This window comes from Stegostoma tigrinum, chromosome 16 (assembly GCF_030684315.1).
Source record: "Stegostoma tigrinum isolate sSteTig4 chromosome 16, sSteTig4.hap1, whole genome shotgun sequence".
Lineage (NCBI taxonomy): Eukaryota > Metazoa > Chordata > Chondrichthyes > Orectolobiformes > Stegostomatidae > Stegostoma > Stegostoma tigrinum.
The window spans coordinates 19,087,137-19,111,660 of NC_081369.1; the positions used below are offsets into that span (position 1 = coordinate 19,087,137).

The 24,524-nt window shown below is 39.3% G+C and overlaps 2 protein-coding genes across 10 annotated transcripts in view; one reads left to right on the forward strand and one right to left on the reverse strand.

Moving 5' to 3' along the window:
- Positions 1-23,166, reverse strand: part of ctcf (CCCTC-binding factor (zinc finger protein)) — a 40,984-nt gene extending 17,818 nt beyond the window's left edge. Inside the window, exons 1-6 of the mRNA XM_048546695.2 lie at positions 23,003-23,166; positions 14,717-15,481; positions 12,163-12,333; positions 7,283-7,416; positions 2,046-2,166; positions 255-404 (exon numbers count right to left, since the gene is read on the reverse strand). Coding sequence (XP_048402652.1) covers positions 255-404; positions 2,046-2,166; positions 7,283-7,416; positions 12,163-12,333; positions 14,717-15,476 — 1,336 coding nt within the window. The 5' untranslated portion in view covers positions 15,477-15,481; positions 23,003-23,166. The remainder of the gene's footprint in view (positions 1-254; positions 405-2,045; positions 2,167-7,282; positions 7,417-12,162; positions 12,334-14,716; positions 15,482-23,002) is intronic.
- The window catches only part of LOC125459812 (uncharacterized), a 35,117-nt gene continuing 32,970 nt past the window's right edge, over positions 22,378-24,524 (forward strand). For 6 of the 9 annotated variants that reach the window (XR_007249106.2, XR_009446781.1, XR_007249109.2 and 3 more), the window contains exon 1: positions 22,378-22,798. Coding sequence is in view for 2 of the 9 variants with exons in the window: in XM_048546696.2 (XP_048402653.1) it covers positions 22,379-22,798 (420 nt within the window). In the remaining 7 variants the exon portion in view is untranslated. The other 3 variants (XR_009446780.1, XR_007249108.2, XR_007249107.2) reach the window with 2 other exon arrangements.

Consider the following 24,524-nt stretch of genomic DNA (forward strand, 5'->3'; position numbering starts at 1 on the left):
TCAAGTTGGAAAAAGGGATGACATGCCATGAGACATACTTGAACCTACGATACTATAGACAGACATCATTTCAGTCCCTACAAACGGCGCAGAGTATTAGTGTTTTTCAGTGATTCTATGGTTTTTGGTGACAGATTTCTTTTGGACAGGGGTATTTTCATTACTTAAATTGTGGCCCAATCATGCTAACGTATTCACAGTTCTGGGGCAGTCATTTAGCTCATTTTTATGTGCAGAACTTTAAATACACTCACCCAAATCACTCTTCCGAGCAATAACTGTGTCACAATGTGGACAGTGGAATTTTGCGACATTCTCTGTATGTTTCTGCAAAATATGCATCTTCATTGTTCCACTTTGAGTGAAGCGAGCATGGCAGATGTAGCATTCATACGGTTTCTCACCTGTTTCAGAAATTCATATTTTAGAACATCCTGATTACTGAATTACTGTGAGTACATTCATTGCTGCGTGCAATTTAAAAATCCAAGACAATGATAATGAGTAAGTCTAGTAGCATGCAGAAAGAGAAACAGAGTTAACTTTTTAAGTCTGATATAACTCTTTTTCAGAAGATGATCTCATGTTTTTCTTTTTAAAATGTACAGTATCCACAGATACCGCTAGATCTGCTGAGTCTCTCCAGCATTTCCAGAATATTTTTCTTTAATTTAATGATTTTCTGTGCTTTCTTGGCAAAAATAAATGGTCTGCTGGCTTTCAGAACTACATATATTTGAGTTAGTTCTACATAGTTTTATAAACATCGGCTCCCAGATTGTGGCAACATAAAGACAAATCCACAAAAATTTCACTGAAATTAAAGGCTTATTACTGATTTTCTCAGATTGCTGCTGGTGGTCCCGAAGCCTAATAATCATTACTACTGTAATCATGCAGTACAGCCAAATATTGCAGTAGTGTGGGGCAGTATCTTCAAATTTAGACTGGAAAAAAGGGAGTCATTTGACATGTTCTATAGTCAGTATAACAGTATGCCTGGGTAGCATGATTGCTGGACATCAAAGTAAAATTCTGACTGTTTCACTTCAAAGGTGGTGCTAGATATTTACACCAGGAGGAAACCCTGAGTGTCTCAAAGTCCCAGAAAGGCTTTAGGAATATCTACTTTTAAACAGTTGTGCTGCAGACTATGCATTAACTTCAACAATGAAAGATTTCAAGATAATTAATTAGCCCTTGTCGTTGAAAACAAAGCTAATATGTTTCCCACTGCCACAGACAACAGTACAGAGGGAGGCATTTTTCCGATGAGACCATAGTCTTCTTGAAAACCTAAAAATATTACAAACTGAATGCTTTTGTCTCGTCTGGGCTATAGCCTTTTTGGGAGGTAAGGAAGCCAGAGATGGAAGCAGCCAGGCTAGCACCTTAAGCACCAGAGAAAAACTGGAGGGAGCTTATGCTGAGATTGAAGCAGACTTATAGGGCATTTAAATGAGGCTGAAGATCTGCCTATCCTGTAGCTATGGAAAGAAACCAACAGCAAACTCTTACAGGAAAAGACAGATCTGAGATTACAAGTTAACTGCTGTAAATTAGAAAGAAAGCCACTGGGAGCTGAGAATAATTTAAGACGGATCCCTGCAAGATAGGCTGTCTACTTTTTAGTAGTTTAAAGTACAAGTTGAGCATGAAAAGAAAATAATCCTTTGTTGAGCATTACAGTACTGTTTACTGTTACAGTAAAGGTTTTAAAAAGGGACATCTTTCAAGTATTAACTAGAAACGTGAATTTCTCTTTTGAAGCCAGTTTGCCACACAGGCCATAACACAACTAAATAATGATGCTGTAAAAATTTCATCTATAATGGACTGCACATAATGTTATGACATTACATCACAATGCAAGAATGCCTTAATTCATAAATATCCATTAAATTTCTCTCTGAAGGACAAAACTTATATATGCCAGCCAAACAGTTGTTATAAAATGCACAATTGTCACTATATAGATGCACCCTAAACATGTCGAAAATAGGTTGAACTCAATGGAAGTAACAGCAAGCTGTGAATTACTATACCAGAGTGGGTTCTCATGTGCCTTTTCAGTTTGTAGGTGTCCCTGCTGGCGTAGCTACACAGGCTACACTGGAACGGGCGTTCTCCAGTGTGAGAGCGAATATGGCGCTTTAACTTACTAACCTGCAAAATCAAATGAATGGTCAGCCATCTCTGGTTAAAATACACATCCCTAATTTATGTCCAGCACTTCAGATTTTATTAACTCAATTCCCACAATAACCCACATATATTTGGTACCTCATACTTAGGTGAAACATCCCAAGGTACGTCAAAGGAGCTTCTAACAAATATTTGATATCAAGACACATTAGGAAATTTTAGAGAGACAACTAAAGCTTTGTCAAAGGCAGTAAGCTGTAACAAGGTCCTTTAAAAAGGCAGCAAGAGAGGCGAAGGAGGAGAGAAAAGGAAAGGAATTGCAGACTCTGGGGGCTTGGCAACTGAAGTTAAGGCCAGCAACGATGGAATAATTAGAACTGGTGGTGCTCAACATGCCAGGGTTGAAGGAGGACAGATATTTGAGAAGGCCATGAAGGTTGCAAAAGTTTACAAGGGGTGAGGCAATCGAAAAATGGATTAGAGTTTTTAAATCCAGGTGTTATTTAAAAGGAAGACAATGTATTAAGCACGTACAGGGGTAATGAGTGAATAGGATGAGCATTAAGATGCAGGAAGCAGTTTTAGATGTCTCAAGTTCAGAAAGTAGAATATCAGAGGTTATCCAGCAATATACTGGACCAGTCAAGTCCAGAGGTTTAAAGGAAAAGGCATAGACGAGAGTTAATGTATTTGAATGAGGTAGGCGGGAGTTAGTCAATAGTTTGTGGGTGGAAATTGGCAGCATTAGTGACCCCATACAATAAAAACAGTAAATTCAGCACAAAACTGTCGGTCTTCTTCAGAATGTGTGATTGCAAGTTAACCAGACAGTCAAACATAGCGCCTCAGAATCATGCAGGCTCAGACAGTGGTCAGGGCGAACAATGGAATTGATGACTATAGAACAATAATGCAACAGGCAGAGACAATGACTTAAAATATTCCAACAGTTACTTTTCTTTTGAAGGTAGAGAAGGATTTCTGCTTCAATATGCAGGTTGGCAATTTACAGAAAATGGGGGAGGTAAACAAAGGTAGAACTGGATGTTATAAGCACGCATGTGGAAATTAACAGCTTTTGGAAGAAGTTGCCCAAAGACAGCAGATGAGAAACAGGTGTTCTACCTGTAGCTAGAATCTACTTATTCATAATAAATACTACTTGTTAAGTACAAAAGCTGGACTATGCTTTCTGTCATAAGAGATAACAAAGTGTGGAGCTGGATGAACATAGCAGGCCAAGCAGCACAAAAGCTGACGTTTCGGGCCTAAACCCTTCATCAGAAAAGGGGGGATGGAGAGAGGATTCTGAAACAAATAGGGAGAGAGGGGGAGGCGGATCGAAGATGAATAGAGAAGATAGGTGGAGGTCCACCTATCTTCTCCTCTATCCATCTTCGGTCCTCCTACCCCGTCTCCCTATTTGTTTCAGAATGCTATCCCCATCCCCCGCTTTTATGATGTCAGCTGTTGCGCTCCTAAAATGCTGCTTGGCCTGCTGTGTTCATCCAGTTCCACACTTTGTTATCCTGGATTCTCCAGCATCTGCAGTTCCCATTATCTCTTATGCTTTCAGTCAACCTGTCTGGAAGGTAAATGTGGGGGTGAGGGGAGAAGGATTTTAAATACTTCTTAAAATCTCTAACTTTAGTGACAACCCCGGTAAAAGCAGAGCACGATTTACGATTTACAGTAAGGGGTAACATGGTATTAACAAACTATTTTACACCATAAGAAATAGGAAGAGTAGGCCGTTTTGTCCCTCAGACTTGTACCAGCATGCAATAGGATTGTGTCTGATCTGACATTCCTCATATCCACTTTCTTGACCTTTCCCTGCAACCTTGATTCTCCTATTTATCAAGAATCTAACTATCTCAGCTTTACTTATGCACAAAGGCTCTGCCCCCACAGTTCTACATGGCAAGGTGCTCCAAAGGCACTCAATCTTCTGTCAGAAGTTACTCCTCTTCATCTCAGCATTAGACTGGCATCACTTTATTCAGACACTATGCCCTCTGCTCCCAGAAGCTCCCATGAGGAAAACATCCTCTTATTCTTTTAACTCCCAAGAGTCTCAACCTATTTAACCGTTGCTCGTAAGAAAAAGTTTCCATTTCAGTGGTCATCCTCGTGAACATTCTCTGAACTGCCTCTAATTAAGTATCTTTTCTTAAATAATGCAGCCAAAACTGCTCGCAATACACCAGATGTGGTCTCACCTGAACCATGCATAATTGCAGTAAGACTTCGCTACTCATACTTCAACCCTCTTGAAATAAAGGCCAACATTCCATTAGCCTTCCTGATTACAAACTGTACCTGTGCGCTAGCTTCTTAAAATTGCATTTTTTTGTCTTTTTACCTACGTTAAAAAGACAACAAAACAAGCTTGCTATTGTCAAGAGTTTTGACAAATGCCTAAGCATTTAAAGTGGTTTTCAGAGTATTTGCTCAAAGTAAAGACAAATCTTTTTGACAAACATGAGCCGAATATAAATGGGGTTGATTGCACTCTCTTTTTGTTAAGTAGTCAGGGCATCTCTGCGCATTTTAAAACTGCTCATTAAATGTTACCCCTATCAAGGAACGTTAGGTAAGCAATTCCCTATGCAATCTTCCTCATTCTTTCATGTATCAACAAGTTATACTTCTATCCAAATAGGGGATAAAATCAGAAAAATGCATAGCCATCAGGATGTCCAACTTGGTCTGCATCAGCTTGCAAAACTTGTAAGAAAACAAGCAGTCCCCTCCTTATTTTAAGAACAAGCAGAAAGTTGATAGAACAATGCTTATTAATTATATATTCATGTAGAGGAAATGCAACTTTTTTTATTGCTGTGGATGCGTAGGCTGTAAATTTTTTTAATATAAAAGCAAAATATTGCAGATACTAGAAACTAAATTAAGAACAAATTGTTGTAAATACTCAGGTCTAGTAACTCTTTATATCCCCACAGTGTTAATTATTCAAGTTATTGACAAAATTGGGAAAAGTTAAAGCAGCAGATGTAAATCAACTAGGGAAATGAAATAAAATCCTTATAGGAAATAAGTGCTAGGAAGGATGTTCAAGACAGCTGCTACAGTCCATACTGGTTGATAGCCTATTTCCAAAAATGGAGATAAGAGATATCAAGGAAGAGAACGGAGCACATAGTGCTCCACTCAGGGAAGGAGCAGAGAGCACTCAGATCATTATTGTGGGGGTAGAGGTGCAAGGTGAAAAGAAAAATATTAGGACACAGAAATCAGAAACTTCTGAAGTGACACAGCATCAGAAAACCCTGATGTAGGTGGGAAGAAAACAAGTTGAAGTAGGAAGAAATCAGCACAGTAGGACATCAACAGACCCAAACAATAGCTTTACTGAAGCAATCATGCTAGAGTTCGAAAATGAGCAGTTTGTTCATGATTAGGGGATTATGAGGTTGCACGCATGAATTTGAAGTTGCTTAGATGGATGGTCACCCTTGGTCCTACTCATATAGATGTTAAAGCACTACAAAACGAAAATACACTTAAGAAATGAAGCACAGTGAACTAGATTCTTAACCCCAACCAAGCTTAGCATACAGTTATGCTTCAGGGAGGCTGTAAAGTTCTAACAGAGTAAGTATCATGTTGGATTATGTCCTAACAAACAATAAATACCCTTGCACCCTGTACTTATGCAGAAAAAAAACTGAACAACCAGAGCAGAGAAGGGAGAATTACAACAAGGAAAGCAACAGCAAGGTCAGGGGCATGTCTGCAAACAGAATGTTTTCACTGCTATCGTATCTCCAACCCTTTACTCAGCTTAAAAAACAACACTTCCTTAATCAAGCTTTTGGATAATGCCCTTAAATGCCTTCTTTGGCACATGCTATTCTTTCACTCTGCCACTGAAGAGTCACAAGTATTTCTGTAACAAAGATCAGCAACATGGGCCTCAACAATATCATCTTTATCCTAGGCAGCAGTTTTCTGCGCATCCCCTATACCTTGAAACTCTCCCCACCCATCCCACTGACCAATCCCCACTTCCTACCTATACTCATCTATCACCATCCCACCTACCTTCCCCTGTCCCACCCTCCTCTATTTTTCCAGATCCCTTCCCCGTCCCCTTTTTGAAGGGTTCCAACTTGAAACATCAATTTTCCATAGAAGAGAATTTTAAGATAGCAACTGCAAGGCAATGTTGGACTGCGAGCACAGGGATCATGGGTGAATTGGAACTGGTGCAAGTTTGGACCTGGGCAGATGTTCTGGATTACCTCAAATTTCTGTGAGGGTGGATGATTTCACCTGTATGTTTAAATTCTTCAGCCATGGCATATACCGACAGTATTGCCAACTCCATGCAATAATCAAATTTCCATCTTGCTACTTGCTTTACTTTGATCACTAGCGGTGAGGGTGTCACGTCACCCTATAGTATACTTAAGAAATTTCTCCCCATTGTCCCCGCTCCCTGCAAAATTCCAGTAAAACCAATGAACGAATTTATGAGATTTATAATGAACAGTAATCTACTCTGCCCAGTGTATAGAATTTATTCTATATTCTCCTAGGTCAACAGAGTTACTTTCTAATAGCACTCAGACATCATTCATGCAGACAAAGTGTTAATCAAAACTGTACAGTTGATGATGGGTGCAATGCGCAGGCGCATCAGAATGAAAGGTTCTGGAAACTGAAACCTTGGCCACTGGTAATCAAAGTAAAGGAAGTAGCAAGATGGGGATCATGCAAATGGGAATGGGGTTACTGCAGAGGTAAAAACATGTGAATGTCACAGCTGAGGAATTATACAGGTGAAATGTTTAAATTGGAGTGACACCTGGGAGCCAACATCTAATGGTAGTTAAAGGTACTAGATGAAAGTTTCAGCAACAAAAGAATTATGACCTAGGTGAGGACTGGCAATGTTAAAGACAAATTTCAGTGGTTCGAGACAGCAAAGGATATGGGTTTACCCAGCTCAACCAAAATTATGTGTTCCTACCCGACATTTCCAAAAAATAAATGCAGTCAGAATTTCATTGCACATTGTTACGAATCTACTGCTAATAAAATTAACCGTAAACTGGTGTTTGTTACCACTTCTTAAAATTAATACTTGAAACTTGAACATTTCACTTCTTACCTCCACACTAGCATAATCACACATAGAGCACTTGAATGGCTTCTCATGAGTGTGTTTGTAGCGACGATGCCTCACCAACTCCCCACTGGTCACAAATGCCATGTCACAATCAGGACACTTGTGTGGTTTAGTACCTACAAAGTTTATAAGAGATTAACTTCATGATTTTGTGTAATCGGCGCTGAAACTTCTACTATAGTTTTAGAAACATTATAGCTGGTAATGATTTATTCAAATAAACTTATAGTTTTGAAACCGTTACATTTCTCACATCAGAAAGTTTTTGTCCCCTAAACGCCATGTGGCCTCAGATTTGAAAGATAAGATCTCATTTCCCAACTAAAATTCACACTTGCTGTTATACTTTCAATGCAATGTAAATTAATTACAATTTGGAACATCATTAATACACTTCTTGCAAATAAACAGCAATAATGAAACAAGTAAAAGCCAATCAATCACAAAAAATAAAAAGGTTGCATGACTTTTGGAATTTTATCTATTCTGACTGAAAGAAAGTGTTCAGTCATCTCCGACAAATCTGTTTTCCTTTAACCTCAGATGGACAATAACATGAGAAACTTCAGACACAAGTTTGAGGAAGAATCGCAACTGAATGAATACTCATCGACATCTGCCCTCTATCTTAAATACTACTGCTCCTGCAAAAAGTTACCCAAATGTTCATCATCTTCAAGCATTTTCCAAAATTTTCACTCAAATTTGGGAGACGGATGCAGGAAAGCCAAGGCTGGCAACCTTGTGTTTCGTGGCCCCACAACACAAAAAAAAATCTGATCCTCTCAAAGTAGTCTGGCTTACAAAGTTTGGCCTCAATGCCTAAAAAAACATACAAACACGACATGATTCGATCCTGCCATTTTGCCAATAAAAATGCAAGTAAGATCCTACAAGTACAGATTTTCCTCTGTTAAATGTTTCTCATTGAGAAATGAGCGACTAACAGTTGGAAACCTTGGATTTTCGTTATCAATATACCAGAATGCTAAACGTTCAAATGTAGAAGGTCTGATGACATTACACCTTCAACTCCTTTGTTGGACTATTGTCAATCCAATTTTATAGCTTTCAGCCATCAGCAAACTACAGCCTGTGACTGAAAGACCTAGAAGTAAATAATCTGGTAACATTTCCACTACTCATTAACCAATGATGTCTACGTGGGAATTTCATTCAGATTCTGCTCAATTTGTCATTGAGTTAGTCATGGAAGAGGCCTTTGGCCCATTGAATGTAAGCTGACGCATTTAAACTAATCCCATTTTACAGCACTTGGCCTGTAGTCTTGAAGGTTAAGACATTTCAAGTGCTCATCTATGTACCTTTCAGAAGTTGAGTTTTTGTGCCTCTAATGCCCGCCCAGGCAGTGCATTCTGGAATACAATTAGCTTCTGGGTGGGGGAAAAAAAAATTCCTCAAATCCCCGCTTAACCTCCTGTCCCCTTCACCTTAACGCTATACACCCTTGTTATATGTTCTTCAACAAGGGGTTCAATGGATTCCTGTCCACACACCTCAATCTTTCATGTTTATTAGGTCGTTTCTCAATCTTTCCTGCTCTAAAGAAAACAATTTGTGCCTATCCAGTCTCTTTCCACAGCTAAAATGCTCCAAACAAGGTAAAATCCTGATGAATCTCATCTGCAGCCTCTACAGTGCAATCACATCCTTCTTATCATGTGGCAATGAGAACTGAACACAGTACTCCAGCTGTAGCCTAACCAAAGTTTTGTAGAACTCCAACTCAACTTCCTTGCTCTTATCTATATCATGGAATCCCTACAGTGTAGAAACAGGCCATTTGGCCCAACAAGTCCATGCTGTCCTCCAAAGAGCATCCCACCCTGACTCATTCCCCTGCACGTGCATTTCCCCTTCTCTAACCCACCAAACCAAAACATTCCTGGAGGCTACAGGCAATTTAGCATGGCCAAGCCACCTATCCTGCACCTCTCTGGACTGTAGAAGGAAACCAGACACCTGGAGGAAACCCACGCAGAGAGAATATGCAAACTCCACACAAAGTGTTGCCCGAGGGTGGAATATGACCCAGGTCCCTGGTGCTATGACGCAGAATCCATGCCATGATAAAGACAAGTGTATGCATGCTTTTTTAACCCTATAAACCTGTCCTGCCACTTTCAGGAATCTGTGGACATACACACCAAGATCAACCCACTGTTCTAAGCTTCCTATTGTCCTGCCATTCATTGAGTACTCTCTTGTCTTGCCACTTCCACCAAAGTGCATCACCTCGCTCTTTTCAAATTCTATCTGCTTCTGAGCTGCTCATCAGACCAACCTGCCTATGTTTTCCTGTAACCTAAGACCTATCTCCCCACTAGTAACCACCCAGTCAATCTCCCTGTCATCTGGAAATTTACTTATGCTCCAAGTCATGCTGACTCTCGGTCATCAAATTTTGTCTCTCCAAGTGGAAATGTATTCCCCTTCAGAATTTTCTGTAGCAGTTTCTCCACCATGGACAGCACGGTAGTTCAGTGGTTAGCATTCCACTCTCAGGCAACTGTCTGTGTGGAGTTTGCACACTCTACCAGCGTCTGCGTAGGTTTCCTCAGAGTGCTCCAGTTTCCTTCCACGGTCCCAACGTGCACAGACTACGGGAACTGGCCACGCTAAATTGCCCAGAGTGTTCAGGAATGTGCAAGTTAGGTGGATTAGCTATGGGAAATGGAGGGTCACAGAATCAGGGGCTTGGGTCTGGGTGGGAGGCCCTTCGGAGGGTCGCCATAGACCCCATGGGCCAACGGCCTGCTTCCGCACTGTGGGGCACGAGGGCTGCTGGTCTATAGCTCTTTGGTTAATCCCTACCACTGTTTTTGAGGGGTGGAATACATTAGCTGTTCTCCAGTCCCCACACACTTCTCCTATAGCCAAAAAGGAATTAAAAGTCGGGGTCACAGCTTTTGTAATTTCCTCATCAGCCTCCCATACAGTCTGGGATACAACTCACACAGACGTTGGGATCTGTCTATTTTTGTGTGTCCCAAAGCGTCAAGTATCTCCTCGCTCTATCAATCTGCTCAAGAACCTCTATATCCTCTGACTCCTGAATACAGAGGGATGTGAAGTACACACTTAACATATCATAACAAAATTTCACAATTGGTTGGAGGATGAGAAGTGCAGATGTAAAATGAGTGCCTTAAACTTAAATAAACGTACTGACAGAAATATGAAGATCAGGTTGGCTAATGAGGAATGAATTAATAGGTTAAAGGTAAAATGGTACAGTAGCAGTGACACATGTCTGAGATATTCAGAACTCACTGAAATCATATTCTATGCAGAAATAAAGATTCTATAAGCTAAATCCACCATCTTTAGCGAATTGAAGAAGTTAAGGGTGGTATCAAATTGAAAGACAGGCAATGATGCAAATAATACTGATAGGACAAAAGGTTCGGAACATTTTAGAAGCCAAAGTATGAATAAATAAAGGGGAAACAGAGTATAGAGAAAGCCAATCATATATAAACTGATAGCAAAAGCTCCTACAAAAATACAAAAAGAAAGAGTAGTGCTGTTGCATTACAGGCTGTAAATCACCATAAATGGTCATGCAAGTATTTCGAATCTTACTTGATGACTGCATGGGAATTGCAGATGCCTGGATCTAAATAACAGAGACTTTACACAGGATTATTATTGCATCCAAGGAGACCACTGCACATCAACCCTTTGCTAGCTGTCTGTACAGATATCCAGTTAATACTGTTTCCCCACTCTATTGTTGCACACTTGCAGGTTTATTTGACTCAACTGCCCATCAAATTTCAACTGAAATCATAGTTGATGGAATCTTCCTAAATGCTCTAGTATCTGCAAAATGTCAGGGCTAGAAAACAACAAATGTAATATCACTAAAGAAAAGAGAGAGACAGAAAGTAGGAAACTATAAACCAGCTCTTCTAACATCTGTCATTGGGAAAATGCTAGAATCTATTAATAGAGAAGTAGTAGCAAAGTATTTAGAAAATCATAATATTATTAGACAGAGTCAACATGCATTTGTGAAAGGGAAAATCACATCTGATGAATGTATGAGAATTCTTGGATGAGTACTAAGAAGGGTGGATAAAGGAGTACCAGCAGATGTAGGTATTTAGATTTCAAAGAGGCATTTGATAAGGTGCCTTGAGGTAAACTGATCATTTTCAGGTTGGCAAACTGTAACTAGTGAAGTGCCACCCGGACCACTGCTGGAGTTTAAACTATTTGAGACTTGGATGACTATTTTGTAGTGTAACGATGACAATGATGCAAAGGTGGGTAGGATAGCAAGATGTCAGCAAGAAACAGTGTGCAAAGGATATACAGCAAGTTTAAAAAAAAACAAATTGGCAGACATTGAAAAATGTGGGAAATGCAAATAATCCATTTCAGCAGGAAAAATCAGTAGAATTACTGACCTGGAGACAGACTACAACATGCTACAGTGCAGCAAGTACAGCCTGTCCTTATACACTAAATTACAAGATCTTAAGGAAAATGGAACAATGGCCGTCATTTCAAGTAGGATGGAGTACAAAGGAAGGGAAATCCTCTTAGAACTGTATACAATACCGTCAGACCATTTAAGTTGAAAACTGGCCTCAATACAAATTTGTGAAGTTTTCGCTATTGCTCCATGTTGATATGGTATAAATGTTTATTAGTATTAAAAAATTAGTTTTGAATGAAATATGCTTTTGCTAAGAATTACATTTTCTGGCAACAAAAAATAAAGTTACCTCAAATCTCTTGAATTATTAAAAATTCTTTGTAGAAAATCTTAAACCGCATTCAGAACCTACTAGACAGTATTTCGATATTTCAAATTTTTAATATCCTGTTACCTGTATGTGTGTTGAGATGGTTTCTCAGAAGTGTAACTGTCCGAAAAGCTCGACCACATAGGTGGCACTTATGCGGTCGCTCATCAGTGTGGCTTTTCATGTGCCGGTCAAGGTTAGAACGTCGGGGACAAGTATAGCTGCACAATTCACACTGGAATGTTTTCTTTACCCCTAAAATAAAATCACACATGACAAATGAAAATCTATTTTCTGTTACAAACATCATTGTGATCCCCCAAGATACAGGAAACTGCTACATACAAAATATTATATGAAACTATTACTTCATAGTTAGTTATAATCTATGCTTTCCCCAAATTTCAACTTGCTGCTCAAGAAGCACAAAAACCCAGTACTTTGCAACTTGCTGTGCATACAGAGATGGCTTATTCTCGGTTTCCCATTTACTTAGGAATGAAACTTTTTGGCAGCTTCCGAAAATCAGCCAAAATTAAGAGTACATCATATGAATTTGTAGAAAATTTTAATATTTTGAGTACATTTTTAAAAAAAATTAATGTCCAAGCTTAGCAGTACCCAAACAAAAAAAATTTAAATTTGTAAAAGATTCACAAACTGGTCCACCCCATAAAATTACAAGAGTCAGATTTGCCATTTTAATTTTTTTTAAACATGTAAAGAGCTTATATGTGGGGGCAAGGGGATTGAAATTAATGTAATTTTACAAACAGACAGGAAACAGTATTTCAATTAAGCAGTATGCCAAAGAAAACTTCAAACAGAAACGTTTTATATCTAAAAAAGGGTAAATATTTAAAAAGCAAAATAGGTATTAAAGTTTATCTTGAAGGTGTTCCCGTAAACTACCTGCTGCCTGTTTCAGTCTGGTAATAGAAATTAATCACAAATATCAGCCATGTTAATCTCATCTCAAATCTCTATTGTACATTATCTGGCCAAATCATCTCAGGTGATTTCTACCTTTGACACAGCCACCTCAGTTAAGTGTCAGTGGATGATTTCAAACAGAACTGTGAATTATAAAATGATAATCATGTGACCATCACAAATAAAACTTTGCCATCTGTTTGGACTGGTATTCCCTCAACAAACAGGGAAACAAAACTAAAAATTCTATTGTGATCCATTTCCATCTCAAGTTATTAATGTGGTTCAATGTGCATTGGGAGATTAGTTACAAAAAGATGGAGAACACATTTACTTGCAATTCTCTTAATCAAAACATCTAACAATAAAAAGTACTGTATTATTGATAGATATTACTTGTTTGTGACATTAATAAACACAAACTCGTGTGCTCTGAAGGGTCCCGACCCGAAACGTCAAACTTTCCTGCTCCTTGATGCTGCTTGGCCTGCTGTGTTCATCCAGCTTCACATCGTGTTATCTCACACTGCCATTCTCCCCGACTTAAAGCCTTTCCTGCACTCAAATAGCAGAGGATCATTACAACTATTCAGTATTACTAGCAGTCACTTCCAGGTTACAAGACTCAATTATATAACTAAAATTTTGATCTTTATAGAACTGTGGCAAGTCAAAGTTGCCAGAACCAAATCACCTTCAGGCTGCTCTCCTATTTTTGCTAGGTGACTTGCTCTCAGATTTACACCAGTCTGGCTACAACGTGCAAATCAACAAACAAAACAGCCTCATCTCAGATTTACTCCGCACCAAAAGGAAACCTGAAATATACACTCAATTATAACCTATATATTAACCAATTATTTGTACAATGTAGGTGATAGAGCTCAAAAATTTTTTGTCATGTGCAAGTACTAACGGCATTACATTCGTAAGCAATACATCTGCTAAGAAGGGCTGGAAAACCAACTTTTGAACACATCCCTGTTCATAACACTTAATTTTTGCTAGGGCTGTTAAAAACAAAGCACGTTACATCAGTCAAATCAATGTCACAATTCCAACAGATAAGGGGAAAAGAGACAGCCTCACCTCACAATCAACGTCCATGAAAATAACTATTTGACTGGGTTTTACCTCTCAGTTTTATCATTTGGCAATGTCAACAAGCGAAGTCATTTATTGATAGAAGGTTGTTACATTAAACAATAAGTTGTTGTACATACAACAGATTTGTCATATTTTCAATCCCAGATCTGAACTGGTTACCCAAGCCACTACAGTTTGAATTATGGAATACGGCGATTCATATACTGAATCATTTAGTGACAAATTCAAACTACAATACTGCTATACAACTTACAAATTTCAGGCTGATTACAAGGTCCAAAAGGAGAAATGAGAGATTTAATGAGGCAAAAAAGAAGAACTCCTACAGTTTATTTGAAAGAGAAAATATTCTACATGAAAACTAAACAGAAGATTCTCAGATCAAGCTAAGCACTGCACAATTTTAAGGGATCTTACACAACTATTCAAATCCTGTTCTGTGTCACATCTACCAACATCACCCAAATGAAAGAAAGGCATACATCACAAGCTTCATCATGTCCCTCGGAAATATCCCTTACACTCAGTGATGAATTACATTGAAGAGTTGCAAATCTACATATTAAACTTGAAATGAAATACTGTCACGTTACCATACCTTTCTTCTTAATCTTCATTGGTTTTGGAGGCTTCATGGTTCCAACTGCCTTCTCTACATTAACCTCTGAAAGTAAACCTTCCTGCTGTTCCTCTTCAAAATCATATACAGATAAGTCAACATCTTTGGAATCATCCACCTTGTAGCGCAATTTATTCTTTTTCTTTTTGACTTTTTTAACTGGTGGCTGATAATCAGGATCTTTCTGCCAGGCAGCAGAAGCATCCTCATTTTCCCGCACTTCTATTGCCCCATCTTCCACTGTTTCCACTTCACCATTGGCACCTACTTTCACAACCTGAAAGCCTTCTGGTAGGGGAAGAGTATGACAGATTACAGGATCTCCTTCCTGAAGTCCATCTTTGGGAGCTTCATTTTCATAGTTTCCTTGCAGTTCATCAATGCTGCTTTGGGCTACCTGCACTAGCTGCAGTTCTCCAAGATTTAATGGCTGCTCCTCCATATTCACAACTTGCAACGTGATAATCTGCGTGTCATCTACAGTGTCCGACTCATGAGCTCCACCCTCAACTGGTTGCTTCATTTGTAGTAGTGTAGGGTCCAATGGCTGCATCATCACAACTTGCACGTTGCTGTTCATATCTTGTGCTGCTACCTCAGTACCATCTGATTCTTTGTGTTGCCCGTCAGCATCTTCAGGTTGTCCACCTTCTCGTCGTCTTTGATAAGTCTTGTGCTCTTTGACCTTCGTAAACATTTCTGACTCTTCCACAGCCACATTTTCTGATTCAGTCGCCATGGCAACTAAAACGTAAGCAAAAAGAGAGTTATCAATAATACAGAATTTTGTTGCAATGTTTTACAATTTAAAATCAGGACTATATGAAGTTCACTTTAGAAACTGTAAAATCGCCAGCAATGTTTTTACTGCGAGTGTCACCGAATAGAACCTGGTTTTCTATTCATTCAACAAAACTGCATTAGAGAAAAAGCCTGCAACGAGTAAACTTTCCTGGGTGTATACCGTCTGATATGAAGGGTAATAATTCAAATCAACAAAAACAATAGCAGTATCATACAACGTTTGTATGAGCGTTGAGTCCTCTTTCCCGTTCTGTGACAACAGGCCACAAAACTGTGAGAGAGAAAACAGATACTCTAAGTTGCCATCTTACCTTAAGAAATGGCACTTGTATCATTTATATATTTGATATCAAAAACTAATTTAATGACTGACTTTTTACGTGGACCATTCAATTCCAGGTTAAAGTCTCATACATAGTAGATCATACAATGCTCAAAACCGGAGATCTATAAACATTGCAAGGGGTAATTTTGAAGCTGTTCTCAGAAATTAAAGTTCAAATTTACAAAGTGTCAATGTAGAAAGCCATTCAGTCCACTGTAATTGTGACGGCTCTTGGGTACAACTATCCCATAAGTGCTAGTCCCCAGTTCTTCTGTGCTAACCCTATAATTTACTTATCTCTTCAAATATTCATTCTGTTCTTTTGAAGATAACAACTGAATCTACTCCCATCAACCTTTCAAGTATTTCACATCACAAGAGCTTGTGCAAAAGCATAATTTCTTTGTGTTACCATTGGCTTTTTTGCCAATTGTCTCACATCTGCGCTCACAGATTCCGCCACTTGAAATGATTTTTCATTTTTCTTCCAAAAATATACCAGATTCAAGAAACTTAACAGTTACTTACATGACCAACACTGACAGAGTATACAAGTGAGTGATAAATCCATTTGTGACACTGTATATTCCTCATTTTTAGAACTATAATCCATACTTACAACACTTATTACACATTAAATGTACTGCCTGACAGGACTTTCACAGGTTCCAATTTTTGATGTAGTATGGATAAGGCATCTTAAAACACAACATTTTTATGGCAGCATGTAGTTCTGGAATTTAGAATAAATAAACTTTCATAAGACTGTTGTCTTAAAATCCCCTCTTGTCCAAGTAGAACTACTCCAACTTTCTCAGTCTGTCTACACAAATGACTTTATTCATCACAGAATAATACTAGAAAATTTATTCCTCAATCTTTCAAAACGGCTTGAAACTTTTCCAAAGCACAGCACCCAGAACTGCACATTATTCCAGCTGAGTGTTCACTTGAGTTTTAATAGTTCAGCAGAATTTCCTTGCTTTCACAATTTAAGTGGCTATTAATAAAACTAAAGATCCAATAATTTTTAAACTGCCCTTCTACACTCAAATATCGCTTCGCCACAACCTTCGTTCAAAAATTAAGTAAAACAAGAATTACCTTGAACGAATCTAAACAGATTTTAACTTGGAGACTCATGGATTTGCAAATGCGACTTTTCTGTTGCAATTTATTCACCAAGTTTCCCCACAGACCTTACGCGAATTGGCTTGTAGTTGCCAGGTTTATTCCCCTTATTTAAAAAAAATATGAGGTGTTACATCTGAAATCCATCACTCTCATGGGCATCACTCATATCAAGGGAGAATTGGAAAGTTGTGGCTACAGCCACAATTTATGGCCTCTGTTCTACACCTGAGCATGGAACCCATCTTAACCAAATAACATTTCTATTTTGAAGCCTGGCAACCTTTTAAGAATATCTTTGTCTAACTGCATTCTATCCGATGTCACTTTTGTCTCCTCCTTTACTGCTACTTTTGCAGCATTTTCTTTTTCTTTAGTGAAGCTAAATGCAAAGTGGTCATTTAATCCTTAGCAATGTTTCCACAAGAATGCCTTTTTGGTCCCTAATCAGCCCCACTTTGCGACTGACTACTTTTCAAAATTATTTATGTTAGCTATGATACTATTCTTACACTCTCTTCCCCACTTACTCTTCTATTTGATGTCTATAATTTCTCTGCTTGGCTCAATTCTTTTAAAATCTTAGATATGCACGTCTCCTTCCTTGGTTTCATTTTAACTTCATTCAAGGCAGTCGTGCTTTGAATGCTCTTTCACTCACATGAGAATGTCTACTCTGTTTAACACCCTTCACTTTGAAGGCCCTCAGCTATTTAATCAATTATTTTCCTATCAATTTTGATTCTAATACACCTTAATTAGCCCATTCCCCACTCCAGGTAGTAACATTTTTTTTAAGCTACACAAGGTGGTCAAGTTCAAAAGCTATAACCTGGTATGGCAACTGTTCTTTCCCCATTAGAGTTAAGCCAAAAGAAACCAAAAACTTTAAACATTGTAACTCATCACCATATCGAAAGTATAATTTAATGACTTATTTTCAAATTCCAGAGGAAAAAAGTTGCAAAAACATAACTTGATACAGGTAATCTTTGAAAAGAACTTTCAGCCACTGTAATTTTGACTATCAAAGTTAGCAGTTCACCTTTATGCAAAATCATATTTGCTTAAAACATTCTTTGTTGGTTCATACACAACAATTCTTAGAATTCATACAGCAGGTGCCATTATTTGCCTTTCCAATCAAAATTAAATGTTACATATAAATCTGAAGATCACAAGAACTGTAATTGAAAACATGGCTGTAAATAATTCCCCCACCCTATCACCTGTACATTACTTTCTCAAGGTCAGTAGGAGAACGCAACAGATAAATGTCCTTTCCATATTCACAAGTCAGTACAAATGAAGACTATCCTGTACACTTGATTTCACCCTTCTAGTATCCCAACCATATGCTCAAGAAACCATCGTAGTACATAGAACATAGAAAAGTACAGCACAGTACAGGCCCTTCAGCCCACGATGTTGTGCCGTCAAATAATCCTTATCCAAAAATAACCTAACCTACATTCCCCTCAATTCACTGCTGTCCATGTGCAGGTCCAGCAGTCGCTTAATGGTCACTAATGACTCCGCTTCCGTGACTACCACTGGTTAACTATTCCATGCGCTCACAACTCTCTGGGTGAGGAACCTCCCTCTGTTGTCTCCTCTATAGTGGTAAAACAGTCTGGTGTCTTGGTTTCAATTGTCATTCAAGGCAACATAGCCAGCTGATAATCACACAATTTCAACAAATACCTCTGAACAAGTCTTAATTTGAGTTTTCAGAACTATGAACACGTACACCATCTTGCAGCATTATCATCTCTTCCAGGTGTACTTTTTCTACCCTATCATCATATTAAACAGGGAAAATGTCTGATTATTCCACTCAAAGTTTAACCATTTTCTTCTTTTAGCTCGTCTTTCTAACTAGTGATCAGTCTCATTAGGCACCTTAGCAGTTAGGAAATGGTGGCTGCTTTCAAGTTGCAAATAAAATAATTTGCAATTCTGCTGGTGCAGCTGCAAAACTAATGTTGACATCTCCTGGGCCTTGACCCAACTCCCTGCTCACTTTGTTTGTGTCAGCCTCATCCTGTTTTTGCTTGCTTGGTGTCGTCACCCAACACCTAAATCCCTCAATTTGACTTTTGGAAGGTTCCAATTCACTCAGCCCTCCCAAATCCACCAATACCCTTTAAAAGCTGCTTATTTTGAATGTGTATATGTCGTAACTTATTTGTTAACAAATAACTCAAAAAACTTCATAAAACCTTGGTTACATCACAATTCTATGTTCACTATCAAACTCAGTGTAACATATAAATTTATCATAAAATAGTCAGATGTTCAGCTCTTGCATATACAGTACTCCTGACCAACCAGATTTGTCACCTATAGCCAGTTCTCAACTGGACTTCAGTCAACATGTCTTAAAATTTAGAGTCATACAGTCAGAGATATGCAGCACAAAGACAGTCCCTTCGGTCCAACTTCTCCTAGATAAATTAACCTAGTTGCATTTGGCCGATATTCCTCCAAACCTTTCCTATTCATTTATCCATCCACATGCCCTTTACATGTTGTAATTGTACCACCTCCAACATTTCCTCTGGTAGTTCGTTCCATACATGCACTACCCTCTATGTGAAAAAGTTGTCTCTCAGTTCCCTTTGAAATCTGTCCCTTCTCACCTTCAACCTATGCCCTCTAGTTTTGGGTTCCGCTACCCTGGGGAAAAAGACTTCGGTTATTCACCCTATCCATGCCCCTCATGATTTAATAAACTTCTATAAGGTCACTCCTCAGCCTTTGACGCTCCCTACAACTCAAACCCACCACGCCTGCCAACATCCTTGAAAATCTTCTCTGAACCCTTTCAAGTTTTACCACATCTTTCCTATAGCAGGGAGACCAGAATTGAGTGTAGTATTCCAAAAACTAGAATTCATTGAAGTAAAAGAATTTACTGATGAAAAATTCAAACATAACCATCCAATTCTACAAATTTTATCACTTTTTAGGCACTAAATCAGAAAGCAAACATTCTCTTATCCTGGAGATTTAGTTAAGCACACTCTCGCTTAAGTAAGCAATTCTACTTAACTGACTGTACTATTTCACATAACTATTGATCATCTTTACAATGACATGAAGAACCATTTGTCCTATGCATCTATCAATAAATAACCAAGATACTGTATAGAAAGCCTGAGTGACAGATGTGATTAGCACAATGCTTGGGTTTAAATTTAACCGTGGAAAAGGCTTTTGTCCATTCCTCCATGATATAGGACTCTATCAGTCTCGTTTAAGAAAAAAAAACAAAGAACTGTACAGTACAGCACAATACAGGAACAGGCCTTTCGGCTCAGCAGGTCTGTGCTGACCAGGATGCCATTCTAAACTAATCCCATCTGCCTGTACATAGACTATATCCCATGTGTTTGTCGAAATGCCTCTGAAACTGTGCTAACACAACTGCTTTTACCACCTCCCCGGGGAAAAAAAACCTTGATTATCCACCATATCCATGCCTCTCAACTTTATTATACTTCAATTAGTTCACCTTCAGCTTTCGATGCTCTAGCAAAAAACAATCTGTTTGTCCAATCTCTTGCTAAAGCTAATACGTCCAATCTAGGTAACATCTTGATAAAACTGTTTTGCCCCCTCGAAAACCTCCACATCCTTCCTATAGTGTAGCAACCAGAACTGCAAGCGATACTCCAAATGTAGCCTAAAATCAGCTCAACATGATTTGCCAAATTTTAAACCCAATGCCATGACTGATTAAGGCAAGCAGGCAGAGCACCATTTTAAGAAATTGAATTCCAGTTCCTCTAACTGGTCTGGGATGATTTGAACTGCATCCCCAGAACATTACTTCGAGATTAACAGTCTAGTGATAGTGCAACAATGCACCACCCCCCCCCCCAACCACCGCGTGCCAAATACATCATGGAGTATAGAATAGTGACCTGTAACATAAGTCAAGACAAATTTCTTGATCTGAAAAAAATAAAACTGGCATCACATTTGGCCCCGATGTGTCACCAATAGTAAAATGTATTACATTCATTAGCATTAGTGTGCCTCCACTGAACAAGCATCTAAGTCTCCTAACATTGGTAAGTTCCCATTAGTGTAAAAGATCATCTCAGCACAATCAGTTTCCATGGATGTGATTGTAACTTTACAATTTGACATAGGTATTTAAATACCAAATATCATTTTTTTTAAAATCCAAGCATCATCAAACGAGTTTGACATCAGATGCTCAACATAAAGTTACCATTAATTCAATTCCTTCAGTTACTGTGGAAGTAGACTTTACTCAAACATGTTTGGAATACTCAATTTTTTTTAGTTCAAAAAGGGAAAACAAAAGTGGTATATAAATTCTTATAAAACTTGCAAGTAGTTGCAAACTGGCCTCAAACCCACTCCACAATACAGTTAGATGGTGCAGTAAACCTACAAACACTTGCTGTCCATGAGCAAGTCACACTGAACCAACAGATGGAAAAATTAATCTACTAATATTGTTCACAAATGTTGTTATTTCAGCACAGCAATTGACAGCAATTCAAAAACAGCTGTGAAAGTTGCATTTTGCCCATTTCAGTTGGCAGTCAGATTGCACTTTTAGTTCTACAAACATTATATGAAGATGCACATTTTGTAATTCCAAAATATTGAACCTGATCTTCTTCAGCAGTATTGGTTTGTCAAATGAGGAGCTGTGCAGCTAAAAAAGCAGTCAGCACATCCTACCTATAACTCACCAGGATACGTTTTCCCTAAGTGGGTGGCACATCCACTTAAGATACCTAAAAACGACCTTAAGGGGCTGACAGCACGATAATGGCTGTCTTTTACCCTCAAGTTCAGTAAAGTGCAATGTTCTGAGAAAAATGCAGGACTTCTTGAAGTCTTGATTACTATAATTCAGTATAAAAGTCTGGATTAAAATTTGACTAGGCGTTTTGCATTTGTACCTGATGACACAAATAGTTAAGATAAATGCATAATTTAACTAATTTTAAAATAGTTGTTTCATATTTAAAAATGTGTAATGTTTTTCAAAAAATGACAACTCACTAGTTTTAATTAACGTAAAATATTTATAAAGCATTATGACTATATAATATTTTGGTTGAAGCGCTACGTTGATTACAGTAAATTTGCTTAGGTTAGGCTTAATATCGAGGCGACAGTCAGGCCAGGCTATGTACTACTTCCTTTTCAAAGGCACTTGACATACTGCGTTTGCAAATAATGAATTCGTTTATCTAGGTTGATTCATGCTAAAAGTTTTCGGAAGGTAGTTATTGTGTGGGGTGGAAGAAATCTCCCGGCTGAAAGGGTTGCCATCGCCTGTTGGATTAAGATTGCAAAGCTTCATTAAAAACGAGTCTGGTTTGCTTAAAATGGCGACGGAATGGGGAGGGCGAGAGCGATGTGTTTCCATTCCCTCTCTTCCCCCCCCAACACACAGCCAACCCACCCATAATCTCCCGTTAGAAATAACCCGCCACTTTGCCCTGCCGCCTGCAATCAGCCCGGTTATAGAGGGAGCTCTTTGCAATTTACTGCCACCGAGCGGGCCCTGGCGACAGACACAGAGAGAGGGAGGAAGGCACTGGCAGTCGGACGGACGGGGGAGGGGAGTGAGTGGGAAGGAAGGCAGACGCTGCTGTGGAGCGGCCGCAGCCGGGGAGCCGAGCCGAGCCGAGCCGCGGGAACAAAGAGGAAAGGCCCGGCCTCACCTCCCGCACGCCAGCAACCAGCTCCAGAAAGGACTGAGCCGCCGCGCCGCCCCTCCCCCAAGCAGGCCCTCGGACGGCGAGGTGAATTTTATTTTTCGGGGCCTCCTGTTTGGGGAGATTTCTTTAGCTGCAGGATTGCAAGTTTTTTTTTCCCCGAGTATTTTTTTTCTGTCTGAATATAACGATAGAGGGAGACAAACACACCCAGCGCCGACAAGCCCCATCGTGACACCTAGAGGCGGCACAAAGGACCTGCATTTGGCCCCTCTAACCGTTCTAACTTACGTTTTCACCGTCTTTTCTTGCAAGAAAACTCCCTTTCGGTGTCTCCCGGTGCCCGCGTGAGGCGCCCGGCTGCCCGAAACACCCTGAAAGCGCGGCACCAATCGGTTAAAACGTTCCCATTAGAGCAGAGAAGAGAAAATGGCGGCACCCTCTCTGACTGCGCATGCTCGGCAGCGCCACAACTGTGGGGACGTGCGCAGGGCACTGTGGGTAGAGGACTGAAAACGCGCGAACCTCTCTCTTTCAAAAAGAAACGGTTTAAACAGTTGCTGAAGGAAGCAAGGGCGCGGCGACCGGGCTAAGAGTTACCTCACCCGGAGGTGACGTCTATAGGGAACAACATGGCGCCTCCTTTGGCATGATTCAGCGATTACAAGGCCGAGTGGTTTCCTGAATGTTTCTGTTTGTACTTGTTGCTATATACCTGTCAGACCATCATCTCATGCTAGCATATGTAAGCTAACTTAATGTATAGATGAGATACATTGGATTTCTGCAATTAAAGACATCAGAATAAGTGCAAAAAAGTTATTGGCCTTTTTGGGCAGGACTGTTGAGTCTACCCAAAGCATTGAGTTGTCAAACCTTTCCAGAGATTTTATCACTTGACCTTTGAAGGGATAATTCCCCCCCCCCCCCCACGCAGAAGGTGGTGTGTATGGAACAAGCTGCCAGAGGAAGTGGTGGAGGTTGGTACAATTACAACACTTAAAAGGCATCTGGATGGGTACATGAATAGGAAGGGTTTTGAGGGATATGGGACAAGTGCTGGCAAATGGGACTAGATGAGTTTGGGATGTCTGTTGGGCATGGACGAGTTGGACCGAATGGTCTGGTCTGTTTCCGTGCTGCATATCCATATGACTCTATGACTTTATAACCTTCAACCAAGTCTTTTATTCCCATTTTTGAGATTTGAATTAATACAATTAATAAACTGATGAAATTGGCAGATAAGAGCAGATTCAAGCAAATTTAGAAGTGACAATATTTTGGTAGGAAGTTGTGGAATGTGAGAAATGGCATTATAAACTACATAATATCCTTTTGATCAGAGATAACGGGAACTGCAGATGCTGGAGAATCCAAGATAACAAAGTGTGTAGCTGGATGAACACAGCAGGCCAAGCAGCATCTCAGGAGCACAAAAGTTTTTGTTATCTAATATCCTTTTGAGGTGTGGTAACAAAAAATTTGAGGGTATGTCCACAAGTTTAGGTGGAGGAACAAGTTAAGAAAATGGTTTTAAAGGCATACAGAATTCCTTGTTTTGCTGAAGAGAAGTGTAGTGTACAAACTCAAAGTTGTGCAATACCTTTACAAATTGCTTGTGATGTCTCAACTAGAATATTGCGTCTGACAATGAGCTCCGCACTTTAGGAAGTACACGTAGGACGTAGAGAAGTTGCAGAAGAGTTTCACTAGAATGGAACGATGGATGGGGATTTTAGTAACTGGAAAGTCTGATGTTGTTTTTCTCAGTAGAGAGAAGTGAAGAATTAGTAGCTATGTTTGAAATCAT